At 36.5% G+C, this 21,711-nt stretch overlaps 1 protein-coding gene across 2 annotated transcripts; it reads left to right on the forward strand.

Annotated features, from left to right (window-relative positions):
• The first annotated feature begins 2,432 nt into the window (after positions 1-2,432).
• On the forward strand, positions 2,433-21,582 carry LOC149081068 (aspartate aminotransferase, cytoplasmic-like). Of its 2 annotated transcripts, none has more exons than XM_089237842.1 (9): positions 2,433-2,650; positions 9,314-9,492; positions 10,700-10,808; positions 11,733-11,845; positions 13,423-13,527; positions 15,329-15,479; positions 16,324-16,489; positions 17,661-17,803; positions 19,389-21,582. In XM_089237842.1, exons 2-9 carry the CDS (start codon positions 9,421-9,423, stop codon positions 19,538-19,540), a joined length of 1,011 nt encoding a protein of 336 aa, XP_089093968.1. In that variant the 5' UTR covers positions 2,433-2,650; positions 9,314-9,420; the 3' UTR covers positions 19,541-21,582. The 2 variants fall into 2 exon arrangements, with proteins under 2 accessions (XP_089093968.1, XP_089093967.1); XM_089237841.1 differs by lacking the exon at positions 2,433-2,650 and adding an exon at positions 5,798-6,550.
• The last annotated feature ends 129 nt before the right edge of the window (positions 21,583-21,711 follow it).

Here is a 21,711-nt window from a genome sequence, read left to right on the forward strand (position 1 = left end):
AGTGAACGGGGAATTCTCTGCTTGGACAGACGTCACAAGTGGAGTTCCTCAGGGAAGTGTCCTTGGCCCCATACTTTTTTCACTTTTTATCGATAAACTCGATCAGGGTATCGATGGGATTACTAGCAAATTTGCACATGATGTGAAGCTAATGGGGGTAATCGGGAATCAATGAGAAAGGGAGTTTCACCAGACCTACCTAAAGAGGATTGCAGCATGGGCAAATGAAAGGAGCATGACGTTTAGCGTTGATAAGTGCATGGTCGCTCACTTTGGTTCGAACAACCCACGGTTCTCTTACGCGTTGAATGGTGTCACTATCCCGGATGAAACTAGAGTCACCGATTTGGGAATTCTCATTGACGAGCGACTTAGGTTTTCTGAACATTGTTCAGCGGTGGTCAAAAAAGCGAATAGAATGCTTGGTCTCATTTTCAAAAAGGTCTCTTGGCGTTCTCCTAAAGTCATTCTTCCGCTTTTCCGAGGCTTAGTTTGTCCTGGGCTGGAGTATGCTGCAATGTTTTGGAGACCATACCTACAGAGGGACATAGATTGGTTGAAGGGGTGCAGAGAAGAGCTACGCGTGTCCTTATTGGCACACGGGGCTTGAGTTATGAAGAGAGACTTCATTTTTTGAATATGTTTACATTGGATGAACGCAGGTGTCGAGGGGATATGATCGAAGTATACAAAATTTTCAATGCGATGGATAGGATGGACCATGAACTTTTAGTACACCGCCAATCGACTGCTTTTACAAGGGGACACCAATATCGATTGGTGAGGGACAATGCAAGGTTATGGCGTCGCAGGGAATTTTTCTTTAATAGGGTTGTTAATAAATGGAATGCTTACCCCCGGAGGTAGTAAATTGTAACACAATTGACACGTTTAAAAAGAAATACGATAAACATGTTGGGGTAAATCGAGAAGCTATCCATTCTTAGAATAAGACAACCATAAGTATTCTTTATGGGCATTGTATAGTATTTTATCATGTATATGTATTGTTTATAATTTTAGTTTTTAATTGGGTTGCTGTATTTTTGAAATATATGACATCCATATTTTTATGGGCATATTTTTCTCAGCCACCTCGTTGGGCATTTTGCCTGTTGTGGCGTTGTATTTGTATTTACAGTAACTTGATGACATTGTGTCGTCTTCAAGCTCAGAATTTACATTGATTGAAAATAATTTATTCTATTTTTTTTTTTTTACTGTATTCTATTACGTTTATTTTGCTCTTCCGTTATTTTCATAAATTAAAATTAATCAAATTAAATTCAAACATATTTATATATTTTAGACAATTGTTGAATAACTATCTTCTAATGGAAAAACGGGGGGGGGGGGTGGTAGAAAATTATTCATGTTCGCAAGAGGGGGGCCATAGGAATGAGAAATAGTTGAAAGGGGGCCATGGACAAAAAAAGGTTGAGAACCACTGTTCTAACGTATTGAAAGGTATATAATGGAATATAAATGCTTTGTGAATTATACAGTCGAATCCTGTCTTAACGAATAACGTTATAGCGAAAACCTCGTTGTAACGAAAACTTTTCTAATCTTTGAATAAGTTTACATAAGAACAATGTATTGCCGATATTACGAAATGGAAAATCCGTTATAACGAACTCGAAAACAAGTCTCTGAAAATCAACAAAACAGTACAAAAAGATCCCACAAAATCGGTTTCAGAGAATCAACTTGCTGAACTGTTGAAAACAACTGCTGAAGAAAAAAAATTTGAACCAACTGATGAGAAATAAAATATTCGGAATTCTTGATTCGCCACAAACGAATTTATTCTAAAAATCTTCTCAAACTTGGGGATTTAAAATACCTATTTGTGGTATTTTAGAAAGTTTTGGTTGGATTTGTGCAATAATTGGTAAACTGGTGATTTTCCCGTATTTGCGAACCGAATTTCTCGAGGAAATATGGTCAGCCTATGTTCACAATAAGATTGCACATCTGTGATTGTATATATGTTTTTCTCTTAAAAGATCTCGGAAACATCAACCTTGGTAGCAACGACACCTTGGTTATGACGACAAAACTTCGCACTTCGCGGTAGTTTCGATGTCGTTATAACGAAGCTTTACCGTACATGTTCATGTCTTTTTTTTTTGTCTCGTGTTATGTAAATATAAGTTTATTTGATGTTTGTTTTTGCGAATAAAAGTAGAAAAAAAACTTAGCTGTCAGCAATGTGTAGTCCGGAGATACTGGTCCAAAAGCATTTCACGTGTAAATGGATATTAGCATGCGCGTGTAGTTTAAGGTTACGCTCCCTACTTCAATGTCGAGACGACCGCTCGTGACGTCATCGACATCTCCAAACCAGAAGGACTACGAGGACTGGATTTCTCTTACGGTAAATGTGGCCTTCCATTCGTTTCGAGCAAACATCTTTGTTAGAAAAATGCGCATCGAAACAGTCACTGAGGCCATTTGAATAGGCTGCCTTGATACTCACAGAGTGTATTCTTTCTGTTTCGCGATAGCTAAAAGTATATTACGTTTTTCGAGGATTTATGTCATTGTAATTATTAGTTGTTACGTGTTCGATGATGAAGGAAGTTATATCCGACGGATTTTCATTCGGCCGAAATGATATTTCCTTGAGATGTTATGACATAATTTGGTGAGTTGTGCGCACATTAACGGTACTCGCGACGATTTTTATCGTATGAAAGGTGTGGTAAATGCTATTTATTTTGTTTCAATCGATCTGTAAGGTATTTGCATACGGTACGCAGTTTTTTATTTTAGACCGAATGTGTTTCAAATGTTTGCTTTGAAGTAATCGTCGAAAAAAATTGAATATTACAGTCACACTCTAAGAAAAGGACAAAGTAATTTAAAGAAGAAGACACGGTACTTACTTACTTAATCGAACACGTCCAGGCTCTTTCACGGCCGCTGTGGTGGTGACGGACTCATATCGCGAGGACCCAGTTTCGAAGCCTACCGTTGCCACAGTGTGATGGTCGGCTGAAATTAAATTTCTGTAGTTCCAAACTTCAAGGCAAAAAATGACACTTTCTAGACATAGGTACTTAGAATGTGCGGTAACACATGAAATGTGCCAGATTGAATGCATTCGGTATAGCGACTTGTAAAGCCCTGTCATGGATTGCATGCTTGCAGTGCGCGAAACATTTGTGCACTGGTGCTATTTTTAGTACGACATGTGCATGCGGTCAAAGGAAAAAGATAATAGTAATAATACAGTCGAATTCCGTTATAACGAACTCCAAGGGACCGGAGAAATCACTTCGTTATAATGAAATTTCGTTGTATAGGAATCCCAGGTTTCAGCATTATTCCTATATTCGTTAAAACGGAATTCTACTATGATGCGCGGAAAAAATGGTGGCCCCCCTAGAGAGAGAGGTGCATTTAGGGACCTCATAAAAAGAGCTGAATACGTACAGAGCATTTGCAAAGAGGCATTGGGATATGTGCAGAAAAATCAGAATAACAAAATGAGAAAAATGAACTGTACAGTTATAGATAGAACCTCTAGTGAGAGGGGTGGGGGAACATTTGTGGGAACCTTTCAACAAAAGTGGCATATTTGCAGCACGAGAAACATTTTCGGAATGACATCATTCATTATGATACGTGCAGGAAAATATAATAAAATAAAAGTAAAATACTGTATAAAATATTTGGGAGGACTGGAACTTGAGAGGGGTACACTTAAGGGAATATTTGACGGCAGTCAATTTGTGATTCCGCAGTCATAATTTAAGAAGGATATTTCACAAGTTAACACGAGAGGATAAACCAACTAAAAATTAGAACGTTCCCAAAAATTTGCGAGCGCAATTCATGAAATGCTCAAGTAAGGAAGCCGAAATTATTATTAATAGTATGGATGCCATTTGCATTTCCATCTTCTAAGAAGTTCTTTAATCTAGCATATCGGTGGCAAAAAAATTCCGTAAAGTAAACTGAATGCGTCCTAAAAAAATGCCAAATTACTTTTTTCTCTTTGTTTCACAAAAATTATCTGAAAAAATTATCACAAAATCTGACAGAAACGGATTAATAACGGATAAATTACTACATGAACATTTCGATGCAAATTTACATCGACTTGATCGAACAAGTAATGTGTGTTTTGTATATGTGTATGTAAACTTAGAATAGTTCGATCTTCGTATTACGGGTTGAAAAACGGGACATTTCTGCAAATGCAAAATTACGTGTGTATTTGCTTGGATAGTATGAGAAAACGCGTACTGATATCGTACGCGTACCATCTTTGGTCGTGACCATGGATTTTATGTATCAAGACATTCAATTGATGTTTTCGGCACAGATCTGGATTAGACCTCAACCATGAATCCCATCGCCGCTATTTTAGAGCCGATAGCAGCTGGTTTGCAATCGATCAGCTTCTACTTTTAGCACGACACCACAATATCTCGATAGGATCAGCATCTCAAGTACAATAATCAGATATCACGAAATCCCCAAAGTATCGATGAAGTTTGATAGGCACGGGCGAATTCCTGATCCAATCTGCGTTTTACAACTTCAAAGACTTTAGCTACTTAATGCTTAAGCCCAAAAGTAGAGACCAATGAATCAGAAGACTTCTGTGGATGGAGGTGTAAAAATTTGGCTCTCTACCTCTGGATCCCAGGAGTTGAAGACTTGTATGGAAATGTAATTTCAATCAAGATTTGGGCCATGTTAAAGAACTTGTATTGATGCTGTATTGATTCACATAGTCAAAATCTTCATGGTGAATCGAAATTGTCACTTCCAAATTTGTTTTCCACTTCTGGAATAAAAAGGTATACCGTTGAGTACAATGATACCTCAGCTAACGAATGTCTCTTCTAAAAAAGTTTTTTTTTCCTCATGATTTTTCTGCCTCGGGTAACGAATAGGGATTTGGCTAACTTAAACAGCCAATTTGTGAGCTGAATTTTCGCACCAATCATCCGAATTTCCAAAAATGCACTTTCACTTCTCTTTCTGAAAGCTTCCAAACCATTTCATGTAAAATGAAAGATCCAGTTAGTAGAAAATGCATTGAAAAAAAAGAGCACATGTTTTCGGAGCAGGCGTTCCTTCAGTGTACCACTTTTAGCATCAAACTGAACAGTTTGGATATTCTAGGAGCTTATATCTTCCAGATACAGAAATGAAATTAAATTGATGGGGGACACATACAGACTCGAAAGGGATTTGTCAACACCTTGTGTGCCAACAACTGGATGTTGGTTGCGTATATAGATCTTCAGTGAAATAAAAAGATCTCTTCAGTATCTAATTTTCCTATAAATTCTCATGTAGGGGCCGTTCAAGAATTACGTAAGCCAATTTTTAGCCATTTTTGACCCCCTCCCACCCCCCACCCCCTTGTCAGCAAAATTTTGTCATCAGCTCTGCCTCTCTGAATCCTAACTCATATTTTCATAAAGGGTGGTTGATGACGTAAGCATCATCCAAACCCCCCCTTTTCCCCCTTGTCATCAAAAGTCAGCAAATCGGAAACCCCCCTCCCTCGATGATGACGTAATACTTGAACGGCCCCTTATCCAATGTTGGAACTGTTCATGCCTACGGTCAATTTGTCTTTTTTTTTATAGCACTACTTGTGTTTTGAAAAAGTTTCGGGCCATACCTTGACGGAATTAAATGATTTTCCATGGAAACCTACGGAAAATCTCGTTTCGGTTAACGAACGTGATTCCGTAACGAACCTTTTTCGTTAGCCGAGATATCACTGTTTACTTGTATCAAGAGTACTAGAGATGCTCATCACAAATGCATACGTAAAGATCATATTGTTATTATTTAAAAAGAAAAAGAAGTTGTATTCCTTTCTGTTCTATAAGAGATAACTATAATATGCGAAAAAAGTGAAGACCTCATAAATCATTGTTGAAATCGGGGAAAAACGCAGAAGCTTCGAAGCGATAGAAATGAAGAGATGCAGAAAAAATATATAAATAAACAAACACATTTTCTAGAAGAAAAAAAGAACAATAAACACATAACGTGATTATATAATGAGAGCCGCCTCTGTTACGTGTTTTCGTTTGTTTTTCTTCTTGGTCTCAGATTTGACTCGCCTTGACTTCGATTTGCCTTTTTCCCCGCTTTTACTCCCGTTAAAGTATGATCACCAAGATAATTGACGTCACAAGGTTAAACTGACGCATTCAGATTTCTGGTATAAATGCTGTAGTTTCGGCTTCTCAGCGAAAAAGCGCGAGATTTTGAAAAGCTGTTCTAGGTGAATAGTGAGTGCTCTCGTTCTTCTCTAAAATGTCATCTCGTGTCTCGAGTCATCCGTACGGAATCCCAAGCGGCAGGATGGCAATCGTAGCGACTAATAAATCGAAATTGGTTCCTGGCCATCCCGTCTCGACCCATCACAATGGCAATTCCGATGATCGGGAAACGGACAATTCGCTTTTTTCGAGCGTGATGCCAGCTGCGCATGTAGAAATATTTACTTTGCATAAAACTTACGCTGAAGACAAGTTTCCGTGGAAAGTGGATTTGACTATTGGAGGTAAGCAAATTTACTATCCGTCGTGACTTTTCTTTTGAATTAAATATTCATTTTCAGATCTTTTATTGAAAAGACTAAAAAAGCAATTTCTAGGCGATAGTTTAAGAAATCGAAACTGTTATCAACCCTCTATCGCGCAATTAAAATTTATTTTTTAATTATTAAAAATGGCAAATTAAGCGTAAAATGCAGTTTAAGTTGATACAGTTGATTTCAACGGTAACTGTAAACAGATGAAATCTTGCTTAACAAAGCTTAATAGTTTTTACTTTGCATTTCATTGCTAATCTTCTTGATTTGGTGGGATTTTGTTAATCTCCGAGTGCGTAAAATTTCTGTAGCTCTCAAAACTTGACACTGGCTTCTTTCTATACATAAAATGCTACAGGAATGAGCGTTAATAACATTTTTCACAGTCGAAAGTGTCTTGAAACGGTGAAAACTATAATAAATTTTAATTTGCAAATAGACCATTTAAGTTTAATTTAATTATTTAATTTATAAGACTTTTAGTTAATTTATAAGATCAAGATTTTGTTACATAACATTAAAGACCCGTAGCAGAATATCGTACTAAAATTTTTTAATAATACGTAGATTTTTAGAAATTATGTTTTAAACTCAAGTGAAATGCCAAAAATATTCATAAACGTCTTTAAAGTACTCATTAGCAGATCACTTGATGTGAAAACCCAACCTCGTCACATAACTTCGGTTCTAAGTGCCATACAAACAAAACTAGGCCTGTTTTCGAATCACAAGAAATGGAGCTTTCGTAAATAAGGGAAATAAAATAATCGATATTTTCTTCCCAAATGACGTTCTAAACGTAGTCGAACACCTTAAGCAAGTCAATTGAAGTTAAAATCGCCATTTACTTTATTATTAGTCATTCTATTTGACATAAACCTCGAGTTATATCTTGTGTGTATATAAATGGGTTTCCACAAATTTTAATGTTCTTAATGACATATTATTCAATATATACTTTTAATACAGTTATTAAAATTTATTATCGTTTTCACCGTTTCAAGACACTTTCGACTGTGATAAATGTTATTAACGCTCATTCCAGTAGCATTTTATGTATAGAAAGAAGCCAGTGTCAAGTTTTGAGAGCTACAGAAATTTTACGCACTCGGAGATTCACAAAATCCCACCAAATCGAGAAGATTAGCAATGAAATGCAAAGTAAAAACTATTAAGCTTTGTTAAGCAAGATTTTATCTATTTATAGTTACCGTTGAAATCAACTGTATTAAAATGTTCAATATATACTTTCTATATTCCTCGAGCTCGAACTCGTTTTCAGTGAGCAAAACTCGTTAGTGATGCTTCTCACGGAGTAACTGGTCGTTGGCCATGGTCCGCCATTGTTATTCAAGTCACACTTTCGTATTTCGTTTTCTTCAGCTACGTAATCAACAAATATGACTTCATCTGATATAACGTTCTTACTTCGTTAGAATATCTCCTTTTATTCTTTTCGATTCTATTTATTCTAATGTTTCATTTACAAATGTATCCTCACTTACATTTACTAAATGTTCTTCTTGCTATTCAAAACCATTTACAGTTAAACTCGGTTATAAGGGCATCGAAGATTCCACGCAGTTTTGCCATTATAACCGAGTTGTCGTTACAACCGAGGTTGACGTTTCGGTGACCCTTTTTTTTTTAAAAATATAACACTGCTCAACAAAATAGAAAAAAAATTGTCATGTTCTTAAGGAAATTTTAAGGGATTTAAGGTATATTAGAGCTGCTGATCTCAAAACTGGTCTTGGTTTACCTGAATTAACTCTAGTTTTTCCGGATAATGCATACTGTCAACAATGTGATTTGTATGCTGCTTATGTATTATCACTGAGATTTAATTTTTATTTGATCTCAAAAACTAGAACCAATCTGACAAAACCCAATGCCATATTCGGAATCAGAGCCCTAAAATCACACAAAATTCACTCGAATATCTTTGAGAACAAAATCAGAGTGTTGAGCAGTACAATCGGATACAATCAAATACTGCGCTTATTTCATTATACTTAAGGCGACCATGTTTCATTGGAAAAAATACGGGACATTGCGATAAGAAATCCGGTATATCGCTGATTCTTGCCAAAAATGTTGTCAGTTGTGGGAGAAGTTATCGGATATTGCTTCGCTTTGGCAGGAAATACAGTACTACGGTCTATCTGCTTTTGTTTAAAATATGTTTCATTGAAATTTTAAAAAAATATGGGAAATTGAATATATATAATTATATAATCATATTCATTATAACAAAATTTATCAATTATTCAGATAACCTTCATCCCTAATATTATTACAGTGAAGAATTGTGAATTGAAATACGCTTTATTGACAAAACGGGACATTTTTAGGGAAGAAAAATTAGGAAGGGAAAAATTACGAGAAAATACGGGGATGTCAATAATCAAGTCGGAGCTGCAAATATGTTATAAATCTTATTTCTATCGTTAGTTATAGCAGACTAAAATTGGCGTAATATGTCAAGTTCTAATTCTAGGAATTCCCTGGGAAAACGTCATAAAATGGCGCGATCGGCAATTATTGACGTTATATCCGAGATGTCGTTACAACCGAGTTAGGCTGTGCTTCCGATTTCAGAATCAAACAAACATTTTCATAAAATCGATTACGGCAATACATAATCAAATGTTCCCCACGAATGTTTCTCGGCAATTAATTTTAAACTTATCTTTGTTAGACGCTGGTAAAAGAATATTTATTCATTTACAGCTTATCGAGACGAAGAAGGAAGGCCTTGGGTGCTACCAGTTGTTCGAAAAATTGAAGAAGAAATTACATCGGGCAATATAAGTCACGAATACTTAGGCCAGTTGGGCATGGAAGACCTCAGCAAAGCTGCAACACGTATTCTTCTAGGCAACGAAAGTTCAGCTGTCAAAGAAGGAAGGGTAAGCGCTAATAGTCTATGTGTTTTCAGAAACACATTTTCCATCCGATCATTAACCAATGTCAATAAATTACTAATATTACGATCGAGGACGTAAAATTGCGTCCAAACGCCAGTGGAATAAATTCAATTCTCGAAATTTCGTTGTAACCCTATGAAACAAATGTTGTCCTTTTCACCTCCGTTTATTTCTGTACTCCTATTAGTGAATTTTTTCTACATGTGATGTGCCCTATTGTATACATATAAGAGCCAACGAGAACATGTAGAGTGAGGATGAAAAGATAAATCTACTTCGTACCTACTCCCTTATCTACAGCACTTATTTATATTTGCTTTGTTCCCCCCTTCCTTTTCTTCTACTTTTTTCCCTTCCTTTCCTTTTTCTAACGTGCGGTTAGGTTAGCAAACAGCTACCATATTTATCGCCGATTCGTCAAATATAGATTATCTGAATTTCTTGCCAATAGCTTGAAAGCGAATTGGTTAGGTTCCTCTGTATACATCGGGGTGCGCAAGCACCGGCGTGCGACCCAACTGCGTCCCACCAAGTGGTTCGGATTCGGCTGCGAGATTCGTTCCAGTAGGAAAGTATCGATACGCACAATACGATAAATACATAAGCTGATCATATTTCTCTCAGAAAAATACGGGATGTGCTTGTGTTACACCCCTGTCCCACCCCTAAGGACATACAGGTTTAAAAAATCTAACTGCTAATGGCATGAAGATAAAAAATGTGGGATATCGCCACATTTTAACATTTTAATTGCCACATTAAAAGTTAAGTTGTCAATAGCAGCCAAAAAAAATGCCAAGGGCACGCAAAGTTGCCAATTACAGTCAAAAAAAATTATCAGAAGCAAGTAAAGTTGCTCAAAAAGTTAATTATCTTTAAATTTTGGGCATGACATGGAACGAATTTCCACAGAAACCTATTGGAAATAGCGTTTCGGCTAGCGAACGTGATTCCGGAACGAACTATATTCGTTAACCGAGGTATCATTGTACAACTTAACGAAATTTTCATTTTTATCAGTGGCGTGAATGAGATTTGGTGCAAATACAGTGCTACTGAAGAGATTATCTGTGCAGTTTGTCGATCTGTTTCTTTCATTAGACTGTGATTTCACGAAAACAGTCACAATTATAACAGCTGAATGTAATTGAATATGAAGTGATGTTGTACTCTTTTTTTTTTTTTCAAGGCTTTCGGAGTTCAATCAGTTGGAGGCACCGGAGCTTTAAGGGTTGGAGCCGAATTTCTTGTCAAATGTGCTAAAATGAAAGTTTTTTACATGGCTGATCCATGTTGGCGTAAGTTATCGTAATTTCTTCCCTATTTACCGGCTGCCCCAAATTGTTTGCACAGCGGATCCCTCTGCAACCGTTGACTTTAGAAACATATTTTTGAATTACAAAAAGTTTCCAAAAGACGTGCCGTTACTTAAACGGTTACTCAAAATACCTCAAACTTTCCAAGGAATCGTATACATAAAAAATAGAAAAATTAACGTTTCATGTACACCGTGTATGCTAAAACTTCTGGTTAATGAAATGTAAATGAGGCTTTTTGGTCAGTCATATGCAAAAAATGCATATTTTTAGATGCGATATCAACGGAGATATATGACTTCGAAGTTTTCAGTATTTGTCACCAAATGATTGAGGTTGTGGTTTACAAATTGCAAAACGTAAATTAAATTCAAAGTTTTAAAAATTCCATAATTGTGAAAATATATAACTAATATATTTATGTAAATAACAAAACAGTTGAGTTCATTTTATTTGTATACAGTCCCTAAAAATGGCAATTTTTGAGGCAATGAAAACTTGTGATTTTATAAATTTTATATCTCGATAAATATTGCATTGAAAAATATGACATTTGACAAACAAATGACATTTCAGAGGGGGATCTACATTTCAATAATTGGAAGTAATTATTGAAATGTAGATCTTCCCACAAGCAAATTTTGACATTTTAAGTAACTGCACGTCATTTAAAAACTTTTTTGTAATTGAAAGTATGTTTCTAAAGCACAGGGTTGCAGAGATATCTGCTGTGCTAACAATTTGAGACAGCCGATATTTCTTAAGTTAATCATTAAGTGATTCGCAATGACATTGCACCGGACGGAGTTTCATTGGAGTTCTATTGAATCGGTCAAAATAAAGTTTTTCTTTTCAATTGGAAAAAAATGTTTGTTATATATATTTTTTCTGCATTCCTTTACACAGCCAGCCATCATTTGGTTTTCCCTTATGCTGGCTTTGCTTCGTGCAGAATATACAGATATTGGCATTCTATGAAGAAATCTTTGGATATCGAAGGATTGCTGGAAGATTTAAGGGTGAGTAATGCTCGCTGATGTTACACTGTACATTATAAAATTTTAATCTCTGCGTTACAGAACAAATTTTCTTTCCTCTCATGCGCGGGATGAATTTGATCTAATCTACCAAACGGAAAAAGGGTGATAGACGAGCTGAAGTGGAACATAAAACACCATAAGCGCAACTCTGCCCTATCTCTCACCGTTTTCCAGTTGAAGTGGATAGAAGGAAAATGCGTCAAATCTGAAAGACCTGAATTTGTGAAGTTCCTGAGGGACCTACACTCGAACTAAGCACATATTTGGAAAGATCAGAATATGATTCCTATTTCTGCAAAATATCTTCATTTAAAGGCGAGTTCACCAAAATCTGTAATCGCCAATTCTGCAAACACCTTTCAGTCACTCTGCAACTACAATCAGTCAAATTTACCAAAACTGTCCGTTAAACGATCTTTCGAAACAGCCTACAATAAACCATATCAGTATTCTATTTCAGGAGAAATTTGGCCCCTTTTTTTGCAATAAATAACTGGAATCGGTTTCCATCGAAGTAGTCATTCGAAATTGACGGTTAGAGGTTTTGGCAACAATTTCATTTTGCAGAAAAAATCCTACAAGGTGACATCAATCCTCAGCAGAATATCTGGATTTAATGGCTAACTAAATGGTGATGAGATTGTCGAAGTGCAAAATCAGATTGTCGCCAAAATCTGTAAATGAAAATTCCGAATGTTTACTTAGATAAACGCCGATTTCAGTTATATTTATATTGCAAACAGAAGGCCAAATATCTCCTGAACCTGGTGCAACGGACAAGTTTTTTGGCACCATAGAGCAACAGGCCTACAACGATAAATCATTCAATCATTACACTTCACTCATAGTTAGAAAAACTGGTGGCAGATGGCAGCACTACACATACAAACTTTACGCCAGGTTTCACTACACGTACACGCACATTCCAACATGTACCAATTCGTTAGAGGTTCCGCAGAGGAATATGGACGAGGTGCAAGTCTGGTTTGGTAGTTGTAGTGGTTATAGATTTTGGCGAAAATTCGATTTTGCACATCGCCTACTTTTCAGCGCTTGTAGCTAGCTGTTAAATCCAGAAATTCTGATAAAAATTGTGTCACCTCTGATAGTATTTTACTTGTTCTTCCCAAATTTGTACTTTGTCTTTCAGGAACTTTACAAATTTAGGTTTTCCAGAAAAAATTGGCGCAGTTTTTTTACTTTCCACGAATAGTCAAAAACGTTTTGTGTTCCACTTGGGGGTCGTCCATCATCCACTCTCATTTAGCAGATTAATCGAAATTCACCCTGTATGGTAGAGGAAATTCTAAACATGTGGAATACGTGTTGATTGCTTTTCTTAATTGTCATGGACTCATTGACAAATCTGTCTAGAGAAAAAAAAATTAGGAATCTGTTTCTCGTGTAGTTAATATCTGAATACCCGATGCGACAAAACAGAAACGGAACAATATTGAAGAGTAAGTAAAGTTTTTCCTTAAAAATTGACAACTGAAATCACTATTTCATAATCATTACAATATTACTTAATGGTTTTTTTTCCTTGCTTCATGCAGGCAGCACCTCAGTACGCCGTCGTAATTTTACATGTTTGTGCACACAATCCCACTGGAGTTGATCCTACAAAAGAGCAATGGATGAGGATAGCAGACGTTATGGAGGTAATACTATGCAATAATTTCATTACCAGGGATGTGTAATTTTCGTATTTACAAAATAGATGCGCTAAATGCGAAATTTTTGACATTTTTTGTTTGACAAATAAATGCGAAATTTTGATTTTCCGTGAAATCTTGATGATTTACACTTTTTGAAGCAAAAATGGGTTGTAGTTTTGCTGAGCAGTTGAAATCCTCGAAATTTCAACCAAGTAAAATACTTTGATATTTGGCAACGTAATTAAGTAGTTACAGCATGTCTTTGTTTTAGTCACTTTTTGCGAAAGAAATACAAAATGTTTTCATCTGAAAAATATTTCTGCGGATGAACGGAAAATTTTTAATCAAAAAAGGGTTTTTTTTGCAAATAAATGCGAAATTCACTCCCAACTTGAAAATTTTTTTTTCTTCTATATTTGTGAAAATGTGCGAAATTTCTGATTTGGAAATCTTTTTTTTTTTTGCGGAATTCGTATTTTTTCTTTTTTTCCCAAATTTTACCTACCTCTATTCATTACATATAATTATGTACTATATCTTCTTAATATAATTATAATTATAATTAATATAATTATTATGAAAATACGATTTACAAAAGGAAGAAAAAGTGTTGAGCAACTCAATCGTCGAAGCTGCCGCAAGAGATATCGAAGTATTCGAAATTAGACTTTAGACATTTGCTATGATTCCGAACGGCAATCTGTAATGACATTGAAGTGACACGAGATAGACAGCGTGCCACAAAAATAAAATGTCGTTTGTTACTCTCACCGAGAGATGCCGCCTCAAGTGAAATTTTTAGCAAATTCTTATAATACTACTACTGTAGTCTCCTATACCAAAGTTGGAGCCGTGCTTCTGCTCGTTAAATTCAATTGTAACTCTTTTTTTTTAACAATTCATAATTTTTTTAATTAATTTTTTTATCATTTTACAACATGGCTATGGAGCTAAGCACTCCCAATTGGGAACCGCTGCTATTAGTCCAGTCAAAATAAGATAAAAATAGCCTTAACCCGAGCAAAATTGCAACAGCAGCTTTGTAAGTTGTTTCTATGGCCGGGATTACAATATAAAAGTGTGATAAAAGATCTTTTACAAAACTTGCACAAACAACCAATAAGCCTATTGTTACATTCGCTCGCGTGTAGCCAATGCACTTATTGGTTGAATTTTTCAAGTTTTATACAATAACCTTTATAAAACTTTTACGTTGTTTACCCGGCCTTACTCAGAAATCATTGCTGAACCACATATCCAAAATCGGACCACAGGAACATTCCTAAAACTGGATTTTAAAATCCCGTAGAAAATATTAGGGATACCAAAACCGCTTTTTTTCCCTCCATTGGGGAAAAAACAAAAAGAAAGATTGTTCATCTCTCTCTCCACACAAACTGCCTGGACTATACAGAACAGTGATTCCTAACGTGAGCGATGGAAAGTTCCAGGGGGGCGGTAGGAGCTACGGGTATAACATAGGATCCTATGGGTTAGATTCCGTTGGGGGGCGATGGGAGGAAAAAATTTCTGAACAAGGTGGCGATGGGACAAAAAAGGTTGGGAAACTATGATATAGAATATAAGTGATCATTTATTCAATAAAACTTGGGTATATGAGAGAATAGGGCGCGAGTGAGGTTTTTATACTCCCGCGGGATTTTCGAATGAAGGATGAAGGAATGAAGAGTTTGTTTTTATCGATTTCATAATTTGCAAACTGAAATATCTGGCTTAGTTTAGCTGTGTTTTGAAGAGGTGTAACAATAATAATAATATCGTATATGTAATATTTTTGTTTTAGGAGCGTAATTTATTCCCTTTCTTCGACTGTGCCTATCAAGGAATAGCATCGGGAGATTTAGACAAGGACGCCTGGCCTGTCCGATATTTTGTCGAAAGAGGCTTCGAACTTCTCTGCGCGCAGTCATTCTCAAAAAACATGGGACTCTACAGTAAGAACATGTTTTTCGATACATTTATACCAATCGGAAATCATGCTAAACCCCTAATAATATGGTACCGTAATTCGGGCTACTTTCCACCAATCCTGAATAAAGATTCGACGTTGCCGAGCAGCTATTCTAATGAAAATTTCGGAACAGTTTCGATTTTGCCCGACAGGCGGTATCATCGGTCAACAACATTTAAGTTATTGATGCATCTTAAAAAAATTTTGGATATCGTTTGCTAAACGCATCTCGGCTAGTTGATTCCACCTGGAATCTTTGTCGAGAAAAAGCTGCATTCTGCTGTCACAAAACGACTTTTAATCAGAAAGTAAATGCTATTTATTTATATGTAGAAACGAATTGTCGTTTAAATCATACCTACGAAGTCGATGATGACTAATCGTTAACTGATTATTTTTCATTATATGATTGATAGTAATTTAATGGTTACGTTCTGAGCAAAACTAGGACTACTTTGCACCACATAGAAAGTCACACACACGAGTGTAAAGTACTTCTTTTACTTCGTTTTAGGCTTAACTCACAGCTCGCGCAATTGATATTAATAACCGAATTCGTGTCTCTTGTTTGTTGTGTGTTGATAAATTAATACCAAATTTCATCCATATTATTTGTTTGTTTGTTTTTCTTTTCATTTTAAATGAGATGAGTTGCACTTTTGTGAATTTTGATAATTTTTTTCCCATTCAAGACCGAAAAATTCACTTCCTGTCAAAACGTCGGCCCCGCGTTACGATAAATACTCTTCTTTCTTCACAATTTATAAAATAACGTAAAAAAAATATGTACGTTAAATTGCTACATTCACCTTTTATACTTTTTACAGGTGAAAGAGTTGGAAATCTAACACTGGTGTTCAAAGATCCTAAAGTAATTCCAAACGTTCGCTCTCATATAACAATGATGATCCGAGGCAATTACTGCAATCCACCGAGGCATGGCGGCACTATTGCTACGAGGATATTAAACGACACTGAACTGATGGAAGAATGGTAAGTTCTCTTTTTTTTCTCTAAAAATGTTTTATTTCTACTTAGTATTTTATACTGTCAATCAACATGTTCTTTGCACGGATATTTTTTCAACTAAACTAGACCCTACTTGGGGAGAAAAGACTGAGAGAACACGAGTGTCTCTGTTTAACACTTTTTCACTTCTTAGATTAACGATTCCTCAATTAGTTGAAACAAAGTTATACTAGAAAAGAGGGAAAAGCAAGTACTCTTTCGGTTGTGCCCTCACTACGATTGATTCTTTACAACAGGGACGCACAACCTTATCGGTCTGCGGGCCAGATATGCATTATTCCTGCCACTCCTGGGCCAAAAACTTCTATATAAAGCGTGACCATATGACATGCATTTTACGGGATATTCCCGTAAGTTCGGCTGCGTCCCAAGTTTTTTTTAAATAAAATGTACTCATGCGTCCACCCGGACACAACCCAGTGCCGTGAATGTGTAGGTGGGCTCCACGATAATGAGATTTGATGCTATTTTTTCGTGAATAAGTATGTAAATTTGTACACAGCTACACCCAGCAAGGTAGCCCCCCCGATGTTGCTAAAATGGACCTGCATAGAGCCAGAACCATCTTAACACCCCTGCCTAGGGTCCTACACGATGAAGTCTAATACCATGATTTGCGAGAAGTCTTTGCTTCCCGCTAAGTAAGGGGCTGCAGAATGTATTTTTGCTCATGAGCCCATACTGTTCCATTGACTGATGAAATTAGAACTTAAGTTGTTTAAAAAGCCACAGACTATTTATTCCGTTGTCTTTCAGTGTAAAAGAATCGGTTCCCAACATCGAGGTGCGAACGCGAGCTGATCTCCCCGTTAATAAGTCCCGCCACAGAGAGCAACAAGCCTACAACAGCGCAAATCTACAATCAGTACACTTCAGTCACGATTAGAAAAATAGATGGCGGCACTATAACAAGCATTACACAGAAGCAAACTTTGTTAGTTTCACAACACACCACACACGCGCGCGCATTCCAAAATGTACCGATTCGTTAGAAGTTCCGCAGAGGAATGTGGGCTAGGTTCAAGTGTGGTTTAGTAGTAGCGTAAAAGAATCATTAGGTTTTGTACAATCACTTTAGCACACAGAATGCAGAAATAGGCCAGTGAAACTAAAATTCACATAATTATATTTGCAGGAAGAATCAAATAAAAACCATATCCGTACGCATCAAGAAGATGAGGCGTGCCCTGAGGTCAAGGCTGGAAGAACTAGGCACACCCGGAGACTGGAACCATATAACAAAACAAATTGGAATGTTTTGCTTTTCTGGTTTATCAGGTAATGATTTAAAACAAATTTTCAGTAAGAGTACAGTATATTCCCCCAGTCATTGCAAGTGTGCATGTGAAATTCGTGTATTGTTTCGTAAGATAATGGAGTGTTACTAAAAAGCGCTACAGTCGGCAACTTGACACGGATTGGTTAAGAAAAACCTAAATTTCAGGTTTTTTAACCAATCCCTGCCGAATGCGCCTTAGGCCGGTATTACACTATAAAAGTTTGATAAAAGCCCTATTATAAAACTTGAAAAATGTAGCCAAGAAGGTCAACGGTTGCATTTTCTAGAATGTAACCAATAACCTTATTGGTTAGATTTTGCAAGTTGTATAAAAGGGATTTTATCAAACTTTTATAGTGTAATACCGGCCTCAAAGACATTACTGTTAGCCAAAACCTACAGTTCTCATATATTAAAAATACGTTTTGGGTAAAACCTCGGGATCCTAAAAATTCTTGTCTCATGGGTCGCAACCCAAATTTGGTTCGCAGGGACTTCCTATAGATGAGTCGTACAAATCCACTTACAGTCCCTTTTTATAAATGTACTTATTTTGTCACTAGTTTCTACTGATTTCGAAAACCAAACAGTTTTTCACCATGGGTCACGAAGCTGACCCTTTCGTTGTCTTTGGGTCCACTGGAAAATGTCAAGAAACCCTTCTATAAATGAAGTTTAAAAAAAGAAGGAAGAAAAGTCACTTATTTATAATTTTTTATACAAATAGAGGAATAGAAATGTTTGTGAAGTCGACTGGGAAAAAAGCAGTGCAAATTAATAATAAAATGTCGAAAACTATCATTTATACAGTCTGTATTCTCCGACATTAGCCGGCATGCCGAGAAACTCGAGGGACACCAGCTTTTCGAATGTTGGGGGGTCGGGTCTGGTCCATTTCCGTCCGGCATGTTGAGGAAAAGCGAAGGTTTCCGGATCACAAGGTTTTAGGAAATTCATTAAAATTTTTCGAACAAAGTCATTTAAGAATTTTCCAAAATCTGTGTGACTCGAGTTTCCCGCATCCCAGAAAATACAGGTATTCCTGGCATGATGGTATCAATCGTTGTTTCTAGGCATGCGGCTATAATGCGGGGAAATGCGGTATATTGAAAACAGTTATAGAAATTGTGTTCATTTAACATAGAATGAAATGTGGATTTCGCAAATGAAAATTCCAAGTGCTCTATTGTTGGTTGGTAACAGGGGAATACGCAAATTGGCCTTTTTCGAAAGAGGACATGTTTCCTCCCACATTTTTGTATTTATGCGAGTTGGCAACATGTTTCCTCCCACATTTCTGCAACTATGCAAATTGGAAACATGTTTCTTCCCACATTTTTGCAATTATGCAAGTTGGCAACATGTTTTCTCCCACATTTCTGCATATATATAACTTCTTAAACATTCTTCGCTTCATTTCTTGCGGCTTTCTCAAATCCAAAACTCAGTTTGTGCCAACAAATGCTGTAGTATTCAGAGAACAAGCTGCTTTGGCAAATAAGCTACACCCACTTATAAGTTTCGATCCCACCCAATATTTATTGTGTATTATGAAATATTGAATATTATTTTCCTTATTTTCAGAACAACAAGTTCAATACCTAGTGCAGCAGTACCACATCTACATGCCGAAGGCAGGACGAATCAACATTTGTGGTTTGAACGACAAGAATGTCGACTACGTTGCAAGGGCAATAAATGAAGTTGTGTTGCTATTTCCTAATGATGATATATAGTCATTATATTTAGAAGACACCAACGAATAAGGCAAATACACAAAAAAATAATAAAAGTCCTAATGCATTTCAACACCAATGGGTGCCGTCTTCAGAGGAAAAATTTAACCACTAGTTTCGCTGACCGAGTTTCCCATTTGGGTTGAATACCAAATCTTCACGCTCGGTTGCTCAGCGGAAGAAGTACGTCTGTTCACTTCAAACGTCGTGGTCAGAATGAAGCTGTGAGCCTGTTATGTTGAATTGGCAAAATTCATCATAACATTACATTAACTTAATCTTAAAATAGTTTTAATTGTAGAGAAAAGAAAAGATTATTATATTGAATAGATTTTGCCTTATGTTGTATTTGTACAGTGGAATCTTACATAATTAATCATTGGATTATACCTGTATTAATTGTATATATTATGGCACATATAATAATAATAATAGTGGAAAGCAAAATTTATTCTATAGAAAGTTTAGGCCTTAAGATACAGTTGTACACGGTACTGCTGCCTTGGGGCCCCAGATGAGAAACACGGGTCGAATTACAAAGGGTTGTAAGAGAGTGAAAGAGATGGTCATCGAGCCATATAAGGTAATGTTTGTTTTTCAGGGGGTGTGATTAAGGGTCCTTGGCGAGAAGAATTTCTCCGAAGGTCTTAACGGTCCCCTTAAGATTTTCCCCTTTTTTCTGTTGTACCTCAATTCCCCCTCTCTCCCCCTTCTTCGCCAACGGTAAATTAAAACGCCGAATAATTCCCTTCAGGACCTGTACTCAGTACAATTTCATATAGTTTTGGATCGCCAAGGGGCCTTTTTAACATACCCTCTGGGAAAATTCGCTCGCAGTCTCGGGAGATGATTTCTATCAAGTTTTTCGAGAATTCTACGCTACTGTCGGAGGAGAGTTTTTTTTGCTCTCGCTTGTAATTGAAGCTTGCGCGAGTTATATATGTTCGTTCGCTGGTGATTTGAATTTACTATGTGCCTCGAGTATTCACGACTCCTGTGTTCTCGAGTAAATCGCGTGCGTCTACCGCTATGTGCTAATCAATGTGTGTACAATCGTTAAGATTGTACGAAAGAGCAGAAATCATATGGATGGAGGGTCTGGATCAATGGCCAGTCGGTGAGTGCCCCTACCAACCTGTTCCTGAGAGGTGCTCTTAACAACAGGAGTGCTCCTACGAACCTGCTCTGGAAAGGTGTTCCTGACAACAGGAAGGATTCCTAGCCGCCAGTGACCTGCAGAATATGCGGGAAAATAAATTCCGTCTTCATTATGGACAAACCTCCATGCTCACCTTTTCGAGCTTCAACCGTAGTTTGCATAAATAGACAGAACGATAATATGTAAGTTTTTTTTATTTAAATCCTTGTAAAGCGATGTTTTTTTGTTTTTTTTTTTTTGTCTCGGAAAATCTAACCTTCATTTGGTAGATGTTTGCATTTATCTGTATAACCTTTAATTGTTAAAAGGTAGCTACCTACACCATTATTTTCTATTGTTAAAAATTAAATATCTTCTTTTCCTTAAAATTTGACTCTGATTTACTTGCTCATGAAAGTGTTGTGTTGTTTTCTTTCATCTTATGGATTGCTAAACCCCTTGTCTTGATCCTGCAATATTTATTCGAACCTGGGTGAATGGATTCCGATTTTGAATCAAAGAAAAATATAAATTAAAGAAGAAAGGATCAAGACAAGCCTGCGTGAGATACTAATGCAGCGTCCTGATTGGACGTTTGCGGAATAGTGCTATCCGATTGGTCCATTCGAATTTTCTTGTAATTCCCGCTCGAAATGAATTTAAGCCATGGTGTTGCGAATTTTATTATTTGTTGCTTTTATTATTTTTTTGTATTTGCCTTATTCGTTGGTGTCTTCTAAATATTCTTGGGCAAAGTGGATCAACTCTTCTATAGTCATTATGTTTAGATGTTCCTAATCATTGTACAAGAATATTCATGGAAGGTTTTGTATTTATATCAAAAAGGGTCACAACATTATCATGTGTAATGTAAGAAAATAAATGTGTGTTGTTTGTTTTTTCATTTCCGATGTCTTTTTCCTTAACCCATGGCCTGTGGGCCAAACGTGGCCCTCGGGGTCATCTGATGTGGCCCACGACAAATAACCAGACCACTCAAAAGACCACCGAAAAATTATCAAATCGCTTAAGT

Source organism: Pholcus phalangioides, unplaced genomic scaffold, assembly GCF_987345545.1.
Source record: "Pholcus phalangioides strain wild (caught in Gottingen) unplaced genomic scaffold, Ppha-v1.0 ptg000010l_1, whole genome shotgun sequence".
Classification (NCBI taxonomy): domain Eukaryota; kingdom Metazoa; phylum Arthropoda; class Arachnida; order Araneae; family Pholcidae; genus Pholcus; species Pholcus phalangioides.